General features: G+C 29.4%; 1 protein-coding gene across 1 annotated transcript in view; it reads left to right on the top strand.

Moving 5' to 3' along the window:
• The window catches only part of LOC111626512 (TFIIH basal transcription factor complex helicase XPD subunit-like), a 61,688-nt gene that overhangs the window by 8,005 nt on the left and 33,737 nt on the right, over positions 1–19,946 (top strand). Inside the window, exons 3-5 of the mRNA XM_023369910.1 lie at positions 5,923–6,022; positions 7,765–7,842; positions 17,758–17,820. Coding sequence (XP_023225678.1) covers positions 5,923–6,022; positions 7,765–7,842; positions 17,758–17,820 — 241 coding nt within the window. The remainder of the gene's footprint in view (positions 1–5,922; positions 6,023–7,764; positions 7,843–17,757; positions 17,821–19,946) is intronic.

Genomic DNA, 19,946 nt, shown 5'->3' with positions numbered 1-19,946 from the left:
AGTAATTGTTTTCAAAACAAAATACATAGTTAAGAACAATATAAAGTATGTTACAAAAATTTAAACTAAAATTACATGTTAAGGTACATGTTAATACTAATTAGAGGTTAAATTCTTCAGAATTCTGGGATAATCTTTACCTACGTGGACTGTCATGGCCGCGCAATGGGACCAACGTTCTAACCTAACCTATTCTAATAAATTACCAAATTATTGGTAATTTGTTAGGTGGGTCCCCATTGTGTGGCCATGACAGTCCACGTAGGTAAAGATTAACCGAATTCCGTAATCCTGCATCTGCAGGTGTATAGGAACACTAACAGTAATTCAATGATCCAAAACGTGCAGTTTAATTTTGTTTATTTTGGTTGATTACATACATAACTAGATGCATTTTGGGCAGACTTATATATTATGGTCACTCATCAGTAACTAAAATTATTAAGAGCTAGGGTATAAGTACAGAATTAATTAAACATAAAAATAATAATAAAACAACATAATAGTAATATCTTGCATTGTATTGAATCAATCATCTCCTTAAATACAAAAGTACACGAACATGATATGGAACATATTACACACCAATACATTAAGCAAAAAATAGTCCCTATTGTTTGCTTAATGTATTGGTACTTATACCTAGCCTAGATTATAGTTGTTTTATTCTATTGTAATAGGTTGTTAGTCTTTAAAAGTGAACTTCATGTTGTGTTTTTCAACTTTTTTATCTCGCAGCATATTATACAGAAAAAATCACATGATCTAAAGTTGTGTTTATAAACATCCTATCACCAAATTACTTGCCACTTAACCTAATTTTTTTTGTTTATATCTTTTTATGAATTAAATAAAATAGTATTCCTTAAAATAACAGCAAGTTACAACAATAGTTATTTAAATTAATAATTTTCATTTACATAAGAAAAGCAGTTAACATTAATTTGCATTTAAAAGTGTCATGATAATTGTCTTTAGAAACCTGCCCAATGTCTTGCTATTTCTAAGTTAAAATAATTAAAATATAGACAATTATACATACATTTTTGATTTAAAGAAAATTTCATTTTAAATGAAATAATTTGGTGTTATAGAAGAATAACTTTGTTTATGAATACATAATTTTACTACATTATGTATATGTTTATTTTAACAATGGAAAACTCATATAATTAAAGAGATTTTAATTTTGACATGTACACTTATAGTTCTTTGGGATGCTTTTGAAAGTAATTTATTTAATAACCTTAAAAATTTTTGTGGCATACCAGTTGAAAATCACTGTGTTAAAAAAAACCACTTTGTGGCCAACAGATTTACTATTCCCTGACCTACTCACATCGAGAGTTGTTGTCATACTACCTCTTGGTGATTTGTGTTCCTTCATGTGTATTTAACAGAATATTTTCTAAAATATTTTTCATATAAAGTAATTTTATGTAGACTGCTTCTTGTTTAATATTTTTCATATTGTATCTATTAAAGAGGAAGTGATTGTACCATTTTTTCAATGTTAAACTTGGGTAATTATTTAATAAATATATTTGGCTAACTTTTATTACTCCTTGTATTATATTTTGTTCATATGTAGTTCTATTAAAATTTTTCTTTAAATCTATAATGTATGCATTCTTTTCAGTTTTCATTGGACAGTTTGAGTGAAAATTTGTTGTTTTTTTTTAATATTACAAGTTTTTTCAAAAGTGGTGTTTGTGAATCTGGTTGGTTCATTTAGGATTGTGATATCCAAGAAATTTAATTTATTCCCACTATCTTATTCGATATCAAACTCAAACTTGGTATTTTTATCTATATTATCTGCTGCTTTCAGAATTGTGCTACTATTGATTTCGTGAGAGTTATAAATTATTAAATAATCATCTACATATCTTAACATAACACTGTACCTGGAGTTTTATTTAGTATTTTGTCAAATTTAATTATAACCAATTCAACTAATTTAGGTCCTATTTTAGATCCCATACTTATACCTTCCAATCATGTAAAAACTTTTCTTGCTATTTCAAAATAATTATGGTCACGAGAGAGTTTAATTAGTTCTATAAGTCGGCTATTGATTTTAATGTTCATGAGTGCATCATGAATTAAATTCCACTGTATACTAGATATGTATAATGGGAAATTTAGGGCTAGAGGATTGTAAGACTAAACATCATAAAGTGACTTCCACACAGGGAGTCTACTTCTCTAAAGTTGATAGCCATATTTTTTTTCATGGCTTTGTAAATTTCTAACTGTTCTAAATATTTAATATATTCCCACAAAGAACAGCTGAAATATTTAGAAGTTAGAAATTTACAAAGCTGTGAGAAAAAAAATGTGGTTATCGACTTAGAAAAGTAGACTACTTCTCCCTCATGAAAGTTGTTCTACCATGTTTAGTCTTACAACACTCTCTCTTCCTGTCATATCACCCTTCTTTTAACATGTGGATGGTAATCATCTATCCTGAGTAATACAGTAGAGCATTGATTATCCGATCCCCGATTAACCGTCACATCGGTTAACCGACCGTTCTAGTCGGCAAATTTCAAATGTCCACTAGTGATGTGGCACTACAATATTTGGCTATGTCTTGGCTACTTTAATATTATTTTTGTTAAGTTTTTGCGTGTTTTAGCTGGCAATACTGGCTTGAACATTGAAGGGAGGCCAGTATTTAAACGAGACTTAATTTTCTAATTATGAGTGGTTGTTTTGTGAGCAATAAAATAATTTTAAAGTAATTTTTAATGATTGTCAATATACTACACCGGGTTAAAGTAAACAAAAAACAACGTACCAGGAACCTGTTGCTGGTGTGCTTCTCAGTAAAAACAAAGCGTTACAAACGTTTTTGAACTTATAAGTTCTTCTTCAGGTAACAGACGTCTAAGCGAATGCCATTCAAATTCAATTCAAATAAGAACACCATTAAGAATTCTATCGCACGTATCGATGGCATCATTGACGCATGCGCCCCTTTGCTGGTCGTAAATTATCGTAAGTTGTTGTCTACGAGCACCTGCCATTCAGTTGACAGGGTGACACAACATACACAAACCACCTTAGATGGCTAGAGGCCCTGTACATATGTATGGCTACACTAAAAGATGACAATTGTATTAACAACAAAGACGAAATCACCCTGCCAACTGCATGGCAGGTGCTCGTAGACAAGAACTTACGATAATTTACAACCAGCAAAAGGGCGCATGCGTCAATGACGCCTCGATACGTGCGATAGAATTCTTAATGGTGTTCTTATTTGAATTGAATTTGAATTCATTCGCTTAGATGTCTGTTACCTGAAGAAGAACTTATAAGTTCAAAAACGTTTGTAATGCTTTGTTTTTACTGAGAAGCACACTGGCAACAGGTTCCTGGTACGTTGTTTTTTGTTTAATTTTTAACGATACAATAGCAATGATTATTATTTTTTTAAAGAATTTGTTAGGCTTAACATCAATGAAAATTCAACGCAAAGTTGGTTTATAGCGATATACTAATATACTAATTACATGGGATATACTAATATACTATACCAGGGGTGGCCAACACGAGGCCTGCGGGCTGCATGCGGCCCACTGAGAGTCATGTTGCGGCCCGCAGAGCTAGGTCAAATGAACGTAAATGTTAACTTTATTGTACATATCACCAAAAGAACATTACCTCATGAGTTATTCGAATCATGTATTTTTAAATTATAGCTAAGAGAAATTTGAAATATCTCTCATTTTTGGAAAAATTCATAGATTTTTAGCTATTTCAAATATCCTGCTATTTGACACTCAAAGTTACTTAGTTTTTTGTCCGACGCTAAGTGATGATAAAATTTAATATGAGACTTCAGCTATATATGTTCTGTGGTCTTCGGTGTTTTCGGGAAGCTCGCAATGCTGTCGGGCTCATACCCATAACTACTTTCAGTCCAGCTTCACAAAGTTCCGTGTTATTCTGTGGTTTCGTTTTACCAATGCATCTGGAGAGATTTTGCAATTGACGTTAAAATACATATTTAACATATTTATAATTACAGTTCAAACTACTTCAACCAAGTAGCCTGTCTACTATATCGATTCTATAAGTAAGTAAACCCTGAAACATTGGAGAAATTCCATCAAGTTGATTTGGAAGAGTTCTATGAAACGTATTTGGACAAGGATAAATATCCTGTGTTTTACAAACATGTTCTGTCGATGGTTTCGCTATTTGGAAACACTTATGCATGTGAACAGCTTTTTAGTCGCATGAAGTACAGTACATCAAATCACAAGTGAGATCGAATTACTGATGTTCATTTGGAAAACTGTTTGTGTATAGTGACATCAGTGGAGATCAATTTTGATGCACTTAGTTCTGTAAAACAAAGTCAGATGTCTCACTTATAAATATTTTTAAATTGTCTAATAAATATGTTTGATTCTTGGTTATGTTTTATTTTCTTCAAAAAAATAAATATACCTATTTTTTGTGTTTTTTTACATTAAACCAGGCAAATGTTTGACCACGATCTCACCTACTGGGAACCAACGATGTGGTTGAAGCTGTAGCACACTTGCTTGTTTACTTTAATTGAAAAAAAAAAAAAAAATTAGGTGCATGGCCTGGCAGGAAATGTTATTTCTGAAATTTGGCCCACCTTCTGAAAAGGTTGGCCACCCCTGTACTATACTAATAATGTATTTTTTTCATTATTTTCGGTTATCCGATTTTTCAGTTATCCGACCAACCTGAGTCCCCAATTGAGTCTCGGATAATCGATGCTCTACTGTACTTCTGTTCAAACTGTTTATTTTAACAGCTGCATTTGAATTTCAAAGGTCTTTTAGCCTGATAATTACTATTCAACATGGGTGAAAATGTTTGCTTTTGTAGTTTCTTGCTGGATATTGGTTTTATGTGTGGTGCTTATTTTCTCAGAAAAGTGTTCCAAACATTCCAATTTTATACGTTTGTAGAAAGGGTTTTTCAGTCATGAAGAATAAATGAACCGATATTAGAAACAGGAGCCATCCAGAGCTGATCAAAATTGAACTACAAATTGTACACAATTTTCCTTTCACTTGTAAGCAATTTTATCAATTTGCAAAACAGGATGAAAAATTGTTATGAGTAGCTAAATCATGAGAGAAATGTCAGACAAAGTAAATAGCATGTTTGTTAATGTAAATGATGTTCTATAAAATGTAATAAAATATTTGATTTGACATGGAAAATCTTCTTTTTTATTTTATCTGAAAAACATGGAAATCCTAGTTGACTAACTCTGTTCTAGATCATCAGTGCCAATTCTTGCATTGTCTGTCATATTGTTTTACTTCAGTTGTACTTCATATATACTGTATTTCACTTTTACTTATCTTTAAAGATAGTGATAAAATAAAATTCTAAAATGAATATCTTTGGCAATTAATTTCCTTCTCCATATTTCTTTATTAATGTTAATTGATACAAAATTAAATTTTTAATCTAGAAATAGAGCCTAAACTAGTTATACTGTAGGTAACTATCTGTTACTTAAACTGTAATTAACTGTTTTTTAATTAAATTTTTCAATAATTGCAAGTGATTACTAAATCAGATTAGTTATCATTACACAGTTGTCTTTGACAATTTTAAAACAATTATTTAAAAAAAAATTTTTTAATTCATAAGATAACTAGTAGTATTTTTCTCTTTTATTTGTGGGCAATATAGATCAGAACATATTATTTCGTATATTGATTGTTATTTTACTCTGCTACATGCAACAGTGTTGGACTTTGTAATATCCTGATGTAGATGTACTGTTACCAGAAAGTGTATCTCATATTCTAAGAGCACTAGCTAATGCTTGTTTATACATGTTCTAGTAAATTAAGATTATTAGTAAATTTTTTTGTTTAATTGCAAAATGATAAAATACAACATTTTTTGTAGGATTAACATTGATGGATTGCTTGTCTACTTTCCTTATGATTATATTTATCCTGAGCAATATACATATATGCTAGAACTGAAAAGATGTTTGGATGCAAAGGTTGGTTAAAGTATTCTTTTTTGCAATTTCCTGATCATTAGATTATGTTATCATAATACATAAAAGTATAAAGTATTTCTTTATATTAATATATATGTTACTGTGAATGACAGATATTTGGCGAATGTCAAGTTTCTCCGGTGAATGTCAGCATTCACACAGTCGTTTAGTGTATGTACGAAACAACTGTGTGAATGTACTGTGTGAACAACTGTGTGTATGTACGAAACGACCAGATACCCACAAAGGATTTGGCAACAGACTGTTGCCTCTCTGTCGACATCAGCTTCTCAGGTGTCGTTTTGACCTCCACCAAAGCTTATCTGTGCTTGTTTACATACACTGGCGACTAATTGTTCTAATGTATAATAATATAACCAAATATTCAGTTTTTCACCGATGTATTTTGTATGTGTCGACATTCACTGGAGAATATCGACATTCTCTAATTTTGCTCTTTCACAGTAACATATATATATATGTGTATATATATGTTACTGTTATTACTCGTATATTATTGATAATGAATAATTAGTTAATGATAATATTTGAAACATCAAAGTATTATTAATATTACAATATTTTGATATTTTAAATAATATGTAGTTAATTTGTTTTCTTTTATCAATTATTTTACTTTTTTACTTTTATAAATAAGTTAAAAATTCAGTAAATAAAAAATTACTTCAAGAAAAACTTAAAAAAAAATATACATATAAAAGTTGCTTTAATGAAATTTAAAAAAGAACAAAGTAAGTAAAAGTACTTTTGGATTAGTTGCCAATTTTCAAATATCAACAATTTAGAAGATTAGAACAAGTGATTATTTATTGTGACATTGTCATAATGCCAGGTTACAATTTTTAATCATATTTTTAATTTATTTCATTTAAAATATATGCTCTCCACTTCAAATTAGTAGTGTCTTGCCCCTGTACATCATACTTCTCTTTTAACAATAGAGTCGTGCTTATCATCTATTAACTGCTTTCAAGGGAAAGCTTTTGAATTGAAATAACATAACTTTTGGTTTGCATCAGAAGTTCATATATAATTAATTGGGGCCTCCTGCCCTAAGGTTTTCATATCTGGTCTCGAATTTCATCTATCTAATTTCATTCTTGAGATTAAGGAAAGGCAGACAGACAACAGTGGGAATTTATAGGTCTACAATTTTTCAAATTGCAGACTAACAAAGAACACTGTTGTTATATTAATCAAACTGATTTGATTCAATTAATGAAATTTTTTTTATATCTTTTAATCAATAATACAAGCATATAAGGGGCTGTCCATAAATTACATCTGCATTTTTCTTGAAATTTTTACTACCCCTCTCCCCTTATCCTGGTTTGTTTAAATTTCTGTAACCTCTTCTCCTGTTTGGATGTCCAACAAAACTCAACTTCCCATAAAACCTTTATCACTTTATGAGTGATAGATACCATAAGTAGAAAAAACATGCAAGAAATTTTGAAATAAATATAAAATGTATAAACTGTATAAAATTTTATGAAATAAAACATGTCCACTGAAGCTCAACTCCCCCATGTCCGATTTGCCACAATCTCTTCCCTCCTTTAAATGTGGACGTCATTTATGGACAACCCTTAAGCATTTTAGCGTTATTGCAGAATTTAATTAAGTTAATTCAAGCAGTTTATGTAAAAATATATGCATATATATATATTACTAAAATTTATTTAACTTTTTTTTTTTTTTTTTTTTTTTTTTTGTAAAAGGGTCATGGTGTTTTGGAGATGCCATCAGGAACTGGAAAAACCATTTCATTGTTATCACTTATTCTGGCTTATCAATTGGTAATTATTGTATTTCTTAATTGAAATTTATTATTTTTTTATTTAATTAATATAAAGAAATAATTTATACTAAAGTCTGTCTATGGAGAGAATTAACTTGGGTATGAACCAATAAGCATCAGCCATTGATTGCTTAGTTTTTGCAAGTTACTTCCAGATTTTTCCTCATTTGTTAAACATGTAACTGTCATTATAAACAGTGTTATGAAAGCTTCACATTCTGGTATTGGAATACAAGAAAGTTTGTTATAGTAAATATATTTAAAAAATAAACTATTTAAACTATTTAATTTTCCAATCTTATGTATTGTAGAAAAATAGATGAAAATTCAAATTTTCTATCTTTTCTGACTTACGGAGAATAAACAACTTTTAAATTCTAAAACATTACATTAATAATGAGATAAAGTTAAAAAAGGTAAAACAAACCAACTTTGCAGAGAGAAACACTTTAATTACTTAGGTATGTCCCCTAAATGGCTGGGAAACTTTTGTCAGCTATATAAGTAGTAACTTGAAATGGAATCCTGTGATGGATAATTGTTGGAATTTGAGCTGTGTACGAATTAACCCTACTGAAGAGGCCAACATTACTGGCGAAATGCATTTAGGGGACATACCTAAGTAATTAAAATGTTTTTCTTTGCAAAGTTGGTTTGTTTTACCTTTTTTAACTTTAATTTTATCTCATTATTAATGTAATGTTATAGAATTTGGAATAATAAGTCAGAAAAGAAATAAAATTTGAATTTTTATTTATTTTTCTACAATACAATTACGTAAGATTGGCTTGTTATAGTAGTTGTTAAATGCATGATTCTTTACAGTTAATACAGTCGAGTCTGCACTCCAAGGGGAAGTGGAAATGTCTTGAGTTATCCTATTTGATGACCAAAACAAAGTTGGAAAAAAAACCACAAAACTACAATTAGGAAAATATGGTAGTGCTTTGTACAGTACATGCAAGTATCTCTCTGACCATCAATCACTGGCACTAAAGTTGGTTTCTACTCCAAGTACCTCAGTGATTTTCATTGCTTTTTGTTTCGGTATCGGCCCTGAAACAGGAAGATTCTATGAACAAATTTGCTTTAGCAAACATACCAGAGCATCTATGACATCTTTGTACAGCAACTTTTTCTGGCATTTTTGAGACAGTTGCGACAAAGACCCAAGAAAAAGTTTCTTAATTTCCTCTTTTTTCTTCAGAATTCCCACCAACTTTGTTCTTGGAAGGTTTTCTTGTTTTGGAAATTTGGCTTGCGCATTTTTATTATATTCAAACTCAGATACAAGTTTGTATCTTTCCTGCAGCATTGTTAGGTTTCAGATACTCATTTCTAACAGAAATGTGAAACAGTTACTGCAAATAATGCATGAATAAAAGTTGAGAAAATGCTAAATGGATTCTGCTGTGACATTAAGCTGTGTGGTGTAAACTCATTTTTTTAGGAGGGAATTGACTTATCAGACATCTAAACAAGTGCGGGACAGAAAAAGTATGTCGATTATCCAGTGGTTACAAGTTAAACGATGTCAAGTAAACCAAAGTTTTTTTAATATTAATGCCTATGTAAGTCAACCGGGACCACAGAAAACTGACTACTTAACTGACAACTAGTTATACCTATGATGACTTATGCAGACCCGACTGTACATGCTATAATTTAAAAAAATTAACACAATTAATGGAAAAGTCATTCTCCATCTAGTGAGAGAAAATAAAATAAAATTCACACATTGCCCAACATATTAAGTGAAAAGTGCTGACATCATTAGGGAATGTGCTGATTGTTTAACTGAAGCAACATCATGTGTGATGATCTTAAGTTGATTCTTTCTATAGACAGACTATAATAGGATTTATTTCTATAAAGTTTTTTATTTTTCAAAAGAATGTAAAAAAATGTACAATATGCATTGTCAAAGAGCTTTAATCACCATTTGTTTTACTTATCCAATTGGTGATAAAAATCGAAAAAAGAACGAAAATAAAATAATATTTTTGAAACAACAACATTTACAAAAAAATCCATGAAAGCTAACACTACAGCAATGCATATAAAATTACAGTTACCAAATAACTAGAATACCAAAGATATTCAATATAAAATAAATTAAAGAAATTGAATTATTGATAACATAAAGTTCAAAGTTTGAATGATGTTCAATTTAAGAATAGTAGTAATAAATACCAGATTAACAGGTAAATTTTAGCATTAATTACATGCAAACATTTATTTACAATTGGTTCACATCTTAGCCAAGCTAAAGACTTTAGTAAAAGCTGTTATATTTATCTCTGTCATTCAAATTGAAATTAAAGCTAATATAGCTAGTCTAAGAAATAATCAAAAATGCTTTTGCTATTTTAATTTTATTGTAGTTCTTACACAAACCAGGGGCTAAAATTTATAATATATTTCATCTAATTCTAGAACAACATTCAAATACTTAAAATATATAAACATTTAAAAATATTATAACATATTTAGTCTTGCTAATTGTTAAGGAAACCAAACTTTCTTTAAAACTTTTAATTGAAAATGTTTTTGGCTCATTCAAGTCAACCTTGGCCACAAAGCCATTACAAACTTTTAAAGTATAGAATAGATCAACGGTGGGCAACCCCCGGCCCGCGGGCCAACTACGGCCCGCGAAAAGTTTCTATCCGGCCCGCGAGATGTTTAGAAGAAATTATAAATAAATATTTTTCGATGTAATTCGTCTAGTTTAAATTGAATATTATTTTCTGAAGTGTTGCGGCAGCAATGACAGGAAAAAATAAGGGAGTCATTTCCTTATTCAAACAAAAAATGGGAGAACAGAATTTTTCTAAATTATTTATATCTCATCGCATCATCCATCAAGAAAATCTATGTGCAAAAGCTATGCAATTAGAAAATGTAATGTCTGTCGTATCCAACTACATAGTGCTGTTTTTATTGTGTTTAAAGTCACTTAGATTTTACAAATAGGTGAGCCGTTCACAGTTCAGCACACGCATTTGTAAAATCTAAGTGAACAGTGTTATAGGGGGGGTCGACTGTAGTAATTAATTTCTTTTTATTTATTTATTTCATATTTGCTAAGTAAAAATTTACAGGTCACAAGGTGTCAATTAACTACTATGGCCCGTGGAAAAAACGTAAAATTTATTCTGGCCCATGTTATAAAAAAGGTTGCCCACCCTTGGAATAGATCATATATAAATATAAAATACACATGCAAATAGAACAAGTATTTCAATGAAAAGAACATCTTATTATAAATTTAAATAAAAAGAACATTCCTCTGTCAATTCAAATAAAGGAAATTAAAACATTTCTAATTAAAAGTTTTAAAGAAAGTTTGATTTCCTTAACAAGCAGTAAGCCTAAATATGTTTTAAATGGTACAAAGTTTTGGTGAATGTAAACATTATAACATAAGGCTTGAATAGAAACTTAGAAATTAGAATAGAAATTAACACAAATTAATAAAAATTTAACTTTATGATAAAATTTAAATAAATATTGAAAGTAAGTTTAAATCATTATTTTTAACCTTAAAACTTATTTAAAGCTCATTGTATATTAACAGATTCAGATTTCATAATTGCAAAACAGTCTCCAAGGATTCAAATCCTTTGCTTTCTGACTTTGTGTTTATTAAGCAATGTGAAGTCAGAAAGCATGGACCATGATCAAAACTAGTAATTATGTTCTCAAAAATTAGGCTGCACTAAACTTAACATTCACTTTTAGAACCACTTATAAAAATTTTTTGGACAAATAAACCTAAATGTTATGTCCTTTGAATCTGACATTCACTCAAGTTCAAGAATTACTCAGAAGACTATTTATTCTCAGATATTTTATTTAAATGTATTTTGGATTGGAGTTCTTGCCACTCCCTCTTCAGTCTATAAACAATTTAATTGTTTTGTAATATACAGTTAAAATTTTTTAACAAATATTAAAATAAATCACTTACAAGAGGCACAGTACAATCTGTAACAGAGTTTACACCAATATTTGGAACTCTCCAACATCAATTAGGAAAATAACAGTAATAATCATTGCATAACTACTTTTATTCTTATATATGATGTCATTCCATACATCATCTATTAACATCCTGCTATTCAAATTAATTAAGTTCTTGTAATTTTTAATGGCTATATGTTCTTTAAATTTTCATAGATATACATCATGTTCTAGAAATAAAATTATAATATTATCTTTATTAGTTTTACAATTATTTTTACTACAATTTATAAACCAAGGTGATTTAGTATTTTTTAACCTAATTAATGCATCGTGTTCTTTTATTTTCCAATATTCTTCCAGTTTCTCCAATATAATGAACTTTATCTGCACATGTATATGACATTTTGTAGATGACACCCAATTTTTCTAATTAATTTTGTTTCTTTTTATTTTGTTTAGTGTATATATATATTCTCTAAATTTGTTTTTAAATTAGCTGCTAATTCTACAGAACACTTTCTAAAAATTTTTTAAAATTTCTCAGAATTATTTTTAATATAGGGAAAGGATATATATTTTAATTCTTTAAATTTTGTTATATCTGTCCATTTTTTTATTGTTCTATTAGGATAACTATTTAGTAAAAAACATCTTTTTCAACTTTGTTTTTTCTTCTTGTCTATTCCTTTTATCTGTTGTACATTTTCTGTAATACTGTAATGAAATTATTCGTTTTAATTTCAAGAGGACAATATGACATAGTTTAAATTATTATAAGTAGTACAATTTTTTTTTCATATTTTTTAAAAGTAACTCCTGTACTGCTTCTTATTATTGTTATGTCTAAGTAATTTATACAACTTCTGTTTTCAAGTTCTGTTTCAAATTGAATATGTTTATTTATGTTATTTGCAAAGTTTTGAATTTTTAGTTCATCTATTTTTTCTGAATCGAATATTATTAAAACATTGTTTACATATAACTATTATACTACCTGGTAAATTAGCTAATTTATTTTCTATTGTATTCATACAAATTTCTGCAAATTTGGATCCTATCATGGAACCCATGCTAATGCTGTCTTTCTGGTGGAAATACCTTTTATTAATTTTAAAATAATTATTGAAATACGTTAACTTAATTAGTTTTTGGATCCAACATTGTATATTTAGTGTTTGTAAACTTTCTTCTATAATTTTCCATTTTATATTGGGATGTCAAATTTATATCTAAGCTTACCAGCTTATGTAGGTGTATGTAGGTTTTAAATATTTTGTTAATTAACTCATCTCTGTAATCCAAGTACAGGATATTGTGTAGTTTCTTTTTAAGGTATTGTTTTAAGTTATACAAAGTAGAATTCTGAAAATCTACTAACAGTCTACATTTTTATTTTGTTTAGTACTGTAAGGTCTCTTTTTATGTGGATTATTTTTATGCGATTTTGAAGTTGTGCAGTTTGTATTTCGTCCAAAAATTTTTTGGACAAACATACATATAGGCTTGTTTAGGAAGCCCGCGTACGGACAGTCTCCAAAAATCGTGGAAAGCTGAAAGCTCACTCCATTTGTTCTGCTGACATATAACGTTTATGGATGTAAAGGACAGCTGGATCTACCTTAATCGCTTTAGTTCCTAGCAATTTTTGATATAAATGTAATTAAACATAAAAAAATACTTAAAACTGAAAAAAACGAAAGAAATGGGTTAATTTTGAAGAAAAAGCTTCAAAGTTTAACTTCCTTTGTCTCGCCCTTCTGTGAAATTTAACACCGATGAGTCATTGTTTACACATCTGGATGACCTTGAACACAGCTGGAGTTGGATTTCCCGGGGCATTCTCATAGACATTGCGGGAGGACAAGGGTTTAAAGTAGGGTGAACACTAGCTGGCCGTATATTTTTAAATATTTTTAAAAAATTTGGAGACTTAAAAAACATTCCAAAAATTCAAAAAAAAAATTCCAAAATGGCCTTAAGGACCGTGTTTTATGTAACGCTATGTAACCTGCCCGAGTTAACTCGGGCGAGGAACTAAATGGGTTTTAATTAACTCTTCACATCCAGATGTCAGTGATTTGTTTTTAGAGTGAGCTTTTGCAATTCGGGGATTCCCCTTGTACATGATACTATCGACAAGTCGCTATTACATCATTCTGAGTTTCGCATTGAAAGGTATAAACTGTAATTGTTTTGAAATTAAATTTTATATGAATTTCTTTCAGACATTCGAAGTAATTTATTAAGCAGCCTATTTCTTTTAATTTCTGCAAACTTTTTTATGCGGTTTTAAGTTAATTTTAACTCGTTGTTTTGGTTTTATGCGATTTTAGAAAATTACGGAACGTATCCCTACTTTTTCAAGGCAAGTAAAGTCTTTTTTTATGCGAATTTTTTATATGCGCTTTTCTGTAGAACGTATCCACCGCATAAAACGAGACCTTACAGTATATATAGTATGAGTTTTGAATCTAATTTTTAAAATAGGTATTCTACTGTTTGATAGATCCAATATAAATTGTTTTTCTTTCATATCTATCCATTTTTCTTCATGGATCTTTTTAATTTCTTTATTTAAGTTTGTTGTTATTTCAGTTCTAGGATCCTTTTTTAGTTGTATGCAATCTTCATTTTTGACCAATTCAAACATCTTGCTTCTTTCCCATTCATTATCAACTAAAATAAGTTGTTCTGCTTAGAATGGATATTCTAAGGACAGTTATATTATTATTTTTTAAAAATTTATTAACTCTATTATATTTTTTAAAATAGTGCTTTGCTTTTTTTATCTGTGATTAGTATTTTTCCTTCTTTGTTCCTATCTATTATTTTACTAATATCTCTTTTAAATTTTCCTTTTAGGTCACTTTTTTTCTTCTTTTTTAATGTTAATTAAGTTTATGGCTTTATTAATTAAATTTATTTCTGGTATTTTTAAAGAAGTTTCTCTATATATTGGAGCTAACGGCTATTCCTAATTTTAGCATATTCAGTATATTATCCAGAATTGTAATGTTAGTTTTATTTAAAATTAACTTACTGTTCCATTCCTTTCTTTCATTTAAAGTTGGATTTCCAAATAGCTTGTGTAGTTTTACGTTTTTTCTTCTTTGATAGGCTTCATCCTTAGTACTTTATATTTCCTTCTTATTCTTATCCTCAATAGGCATAGTTTTTTACTCTTATATTGATTCACTGATTGTAAAATCTGTCTCTCTATTCTTCATATGTCGTGACATTGGATACAGGACTTGATCGACTTCAGTAATGCAAAGTGCTTGGTGTGTATTCTTCTCACAGAAAGCACCTAAAGTAATTGATATCTGTGTTGCATCTGAAATGTTGTCTTCTGAGCTATTGTATATTGGACTCTTTTAACATATTTGAAATAAAAAATGTTTAGTACAAAGCTACAACTAGCAATGTTTGCCAGATATAATCATTCACTTTTATAGCCACTTAAACTTATGACTTATATTTTAATCTGTTTTGTTTTAATTGATATAGAGTCATTATTTTCAGATTTAAATTGTTATCATAAAAATTAAAGTTTGTAACTCAGTTTTTAATTTTATTCTTTCATGAATTGTTGCATATAGCAGGGGTGGCCAACTTTTGTGTACATAAGATCTACTTTTTATCTTAAAACAGTGTCGCGATCGACTTGTCCTAGGTATAGGCTAAGTGGTGAGGGGGAGGTGTGAAATACAAACTATGTTTAAATAGTTAGAAAAGCCACAATTTAATTAAAACATGAAGAAAAGGTACTTACATTTTAAATAGAAGAAAAATTGAAACTCAATGTTGTCACTTTCGGGGACCACCACCCTTCCTCTCTCTACCGTGTCCCGACCTACTTTCTCTGTCCCTCTTCCTGCCTTTCTTTTTTTTCGATTTTACGACCCTTTGTGTACATTTCTTATTCCCCTTTTACAACTATACGCAAATGAATTGCACATGGATTAGGGTTTCTTATTTCCTGGTGTTTTGCTTGTCCCGGGATTTCAGGATAAAAGTACACTGTTTCCCAGAATAAAATCAATTATCAATTCTGTCCCGAGATAGAATTAATTATTTTTAAGATATACAAAATATCATGAAATCAAACGATATAATTATTTTCATTTTTTAAAGTAATTTAGTACGTTTTGTAACCTCCAAACTCATATTAATGCTGTGTAAGATATATATTAAAAATTACTTTTGAATTACGTAGAAATTTTCACAAATAGAAAAACATTATTAAAGTTTGCTGGAAACTGCATACAACAAAAAAGAAAAAATTATTTAAAACGAGTTAAAAATTTAAAAAAAATGAATGTAGATCAAACTTCTAACTTAGAAGATAATTTTTGTTTTTTAAATAAAACTTAATACAAAATATTATTGTAAATTTCTATAAGATTTTAAAAAGCAAAGGATGTCAATACTCCGATTACTCAATCTAATTCTTATTTTAGTAATGTAAAGTCTTTCTACCGAGAATGCTTTTCTGATTCAATTGATGTGATTGGAATTGTGTTTAATGCATTTAAGATTAGACAGATATGCTTTTTTTTTTTTTTTTTCACCTGTAGCCTGGAAGATTTCTAGTTTGTTTTTGAGATTGTAGTACTTCTTTTGCTCTCTAGTATTCTTCATTTGTCTACTTCAACTGCTTTAATAGAAACATCAAGATTATAGCCCGATAATTTGTCAATTAGTTTGTCTTTTATAACCAGGTTTATGAAGAAAAACTTCGTACTTGCAGACATTGTACTTGTTTGTATCCTTGCCCAGTTTGTACAACCTGGCGGTACGCAGTTATTGAAGCTACTGGGCATGGTTAAAAATTAAGACAGCATAAGCACAATTATTCCAGACATTACAGGTTCCGACAAGTAAACAATTTTGAGAGTCCTGCCACAAATAAGCTACGTATTGATTATTGACCATTTGTGACATGCTATAACGAGCAAAAACTTAAGAAACTAATAAGTAGGTTTAAAATTGATAAGTACAAATGTGTTCTGACAGTTTGAGTTAATTATGCTTTCTATTTGCAAAATGTCTTCAACCTTAACACAAAATAAGAAAAAAAGTGAATTTTTAAGAAATTTGTGGGATTTCCTGGATTAAAAAAACAACTGGGATCCCATTTGAGAAACCCTAACATGTACCAACAAAACCGCATCCGAGGGAGGCCATGGAGGACCGATACCACTACAGTTACGTTTACGCGTTGAGTTCAGTTACGAGTGTAACACATTAAGTCAACACATCAGAGCGATCTACCAAAATTACATTTGCGATCAACTTGTTGGTTACCCCTGGCATATAGCATTCAATAAAATTAAATACTATGTGATTTAAATAACAAAATGATTAAAATTTAAAATCACTATTTTAAAGAGTAAATAATTATTTTATTTACTAGAGCAAACTCTAATTTATTTGTAATACCAAACTTAAAAAACTGACTTATTGGAGTCATCATGTAGTAATACAATCAAAGTAAACAAAATTAAACTTCTCTTGAGAACTTTCAAGTGTTTATCTTCAGGGTAATTAATGTTTGAATTTTGCGGCTCAAATAACAGACAAGATTACTAGCAGTTTTAGCACTGTTTAAAAGTTGAAAAAATTCTGTTCTAAGAACTATTTCTATTTGTTTTATAAATAATATCTTCGAAGATGACTTAACATCCAAATAGTGCTTGGGAAAAGTTTAATTTTGCTTGCTTTGATTGGATCTCTATGTTGACTACAATAAAGTAGTTTTTAGTTTGATGTAAATAATTATCTTCTTATCACTTACATAAATTAAATTTTAGCCTCTTTATTATTTTAATTGAAAAATTCAAAAAATTCACGCAAGAATAATTATACAAGATAGTATATTGATAAAATATTATTACACTAATCTTGTAATGAATTATAATTTTATAATAATTTTTTTAAACAGGAACATCGATCTCAAGTATCAAAATTAATATATTGTTCTAGGACAGTACCTGAAATAGAAAAGGTAGAATTAATGAGCTATTATTGTTTAATATAAGATTATAACTTTTGCTTATGCTATTTTTGATAGTTGTCATAGATGTATAAAGTTCTTGATCTAAAACATTAGAATGTGCAATTATAAAAAGATATAGAAAAATTATTGATGTTATAAAGAATGTTAATTTAAAGTTATTTTATTATATAAGGAATAGCATTTGTTTTTATCTTATTTTAAAACTGTATTTAGCTGTGTAATATTGACAATGACATCTAACAATTATATTGTACAGGTAACCCCGTATAACACGGGAGTTACGTTCCAAAAAATTGCCGTGCTATGCGAATCCGTGTTATACAAAACAAAGAATTAGTACGAAAAGGGGGGTTAGGTTCCAAAAATTAAAAAACATGTTGTTAAATCCTTATTTAAATCGGATTTATTATTCTTTTTTTTCATAGGTAAAATGCTTATTTATTATTTAAGTAAATATTTTACCAGAGGATTATTCATTTTATATGATGATCTTGGCATGAGCATCATCAACTGGTAACAGTTTTTGGGTGAGTTCGTTAATAGCGGTCACTCTGCAACAAGAGTGCACTGCTGTTTGTAGGCATTTAGGAACAACAGTGAAAGAAAGATGGCGGCTCCCACACTATCAATAGTATTGTGTGGAGGAATCTATAATTCTAAAATGAGCTTTTAGAGGCAAAAGAAGGTTCCCAATTGTAAAATTTAACCATTAAATGAATTATTTGTTGAAAGAGCATTCAAAGTAGCCACGAAAACAATTAGAATGCTCGCACGGAGGTGTAAAAGAATGCACCCTTTATTACATTTTATGTTGTACGAGGGTTTTTTTACCCAATTTCCAAACTGTGTTAGAGTGAACCCGTGCTATATGGGGGATGTTCCCAATTCTCGAACCATGTTAGAGTGAATCCGTGCTATAGAAGTGCCGTGTTATACGGGGGTTACCTGTAATTTAATGGGCATAAGTAGCTGCACTCAGTTAAAGCTAAGTAACATTAAAATTCTCTTAAAAATTATTTTTTTTTTCAAATAGTTTAAAATGTATAGCAATCATATATTATTTATATATGAGTGTGGACATTTAGTGATATTTAAGAATGAGTAAGTATCCTCATTATGTACTATGTCACTTAGTTGTTAGAAATGATACTTTGAGACCTAGTTATATTAAGCAACACTTTTCAATCTGTAATTTAACTTTCAGTTCTGTTATGGTTAACATTCTACAGAATGTCAATGTGATTCATCAAATACAACATTTTGAAGTTAAACCAAAGAAGCTTTTTGATGATAAACTTTAGTCTTTGAAGTACATGAACCACTATTTAAATACAGTAGAGTGTTGTTTATCTGAATCAATTGGGGACTGGGGTTGTTCGGATAACTTAATTTTTGGATAACCGATTACATATAAAAAAAATATATTAACCTATCCCATGTTGAAATTTTTCTCCGTTGCATGTCGCTTTGTGTTGAATTTTTGTCAATGTTAAGCCTAATGAAAATTTTTATAATAATAATCGTGGCTATTGTATTGTTAAAAATGATTTCTTTATTTTGTACAAACAAAATAAATATATTGAAAAATATAAAAACGAAAACAATTATACTTTAGAAGTTAATCTAGTATCAAAAACGTTCGATTCAGCACGACACACAGTCCTCAGAAAAACACCACACAAAATTGCCAGTGCTGCCAGCTAAAACACACACACCAACAAAATAAAATATTGGAGTAGCCCAAGACATAGCCAAAGGTTGCAGTGCCACAGCACTAGCGGAAATTTAAATTTGCTGACTGGAACGCTTTCAGTTAACTGGCATTTCTGTTGACTGGCTTTCGGATAAACAACGCTCTACTGTAGTTTGATAGCAATATCCTATGAAATGTTATTGCTAATTACAACATACACTATTGTTGTTGCTTCAAACACAATAAGTGTTATAAATTAAGACACTTGGCGGGCTTTCTCATCTTTATTTAGGTGATACGTGTGAAAAGTTACACGTTTCGGGCTCCTAAGCCCCTCTTCAGCCAACTAAAATATTAAAAGAGTATACAACATATATAAAAAATACATAAGTTTTGCAGAATTTATAAAAATATATTGATC

Source organism: Centruroides sculpturatus, unplaced genomic scaffold (genome assembly GCF_000671375.1).
Source record: "Centruroides sculpturatus isolate CEXI.00-Female unplaced genomic scaffold, Cexi_2.0 scaffold159, whole genome shotgun sequence".
Taxonomy (NCBI): Eukaryota; Metazoa; Arthropoda; class Arachnida; order Scorpiones; family Buthidae; genus Centruroides; species Centruroides sculpturatus.
The sequence above is the reverse complement of the archived record's forward strand: the minus strand, read 5'-3'. Positions and strand labels throughout refer to the sequence as shown.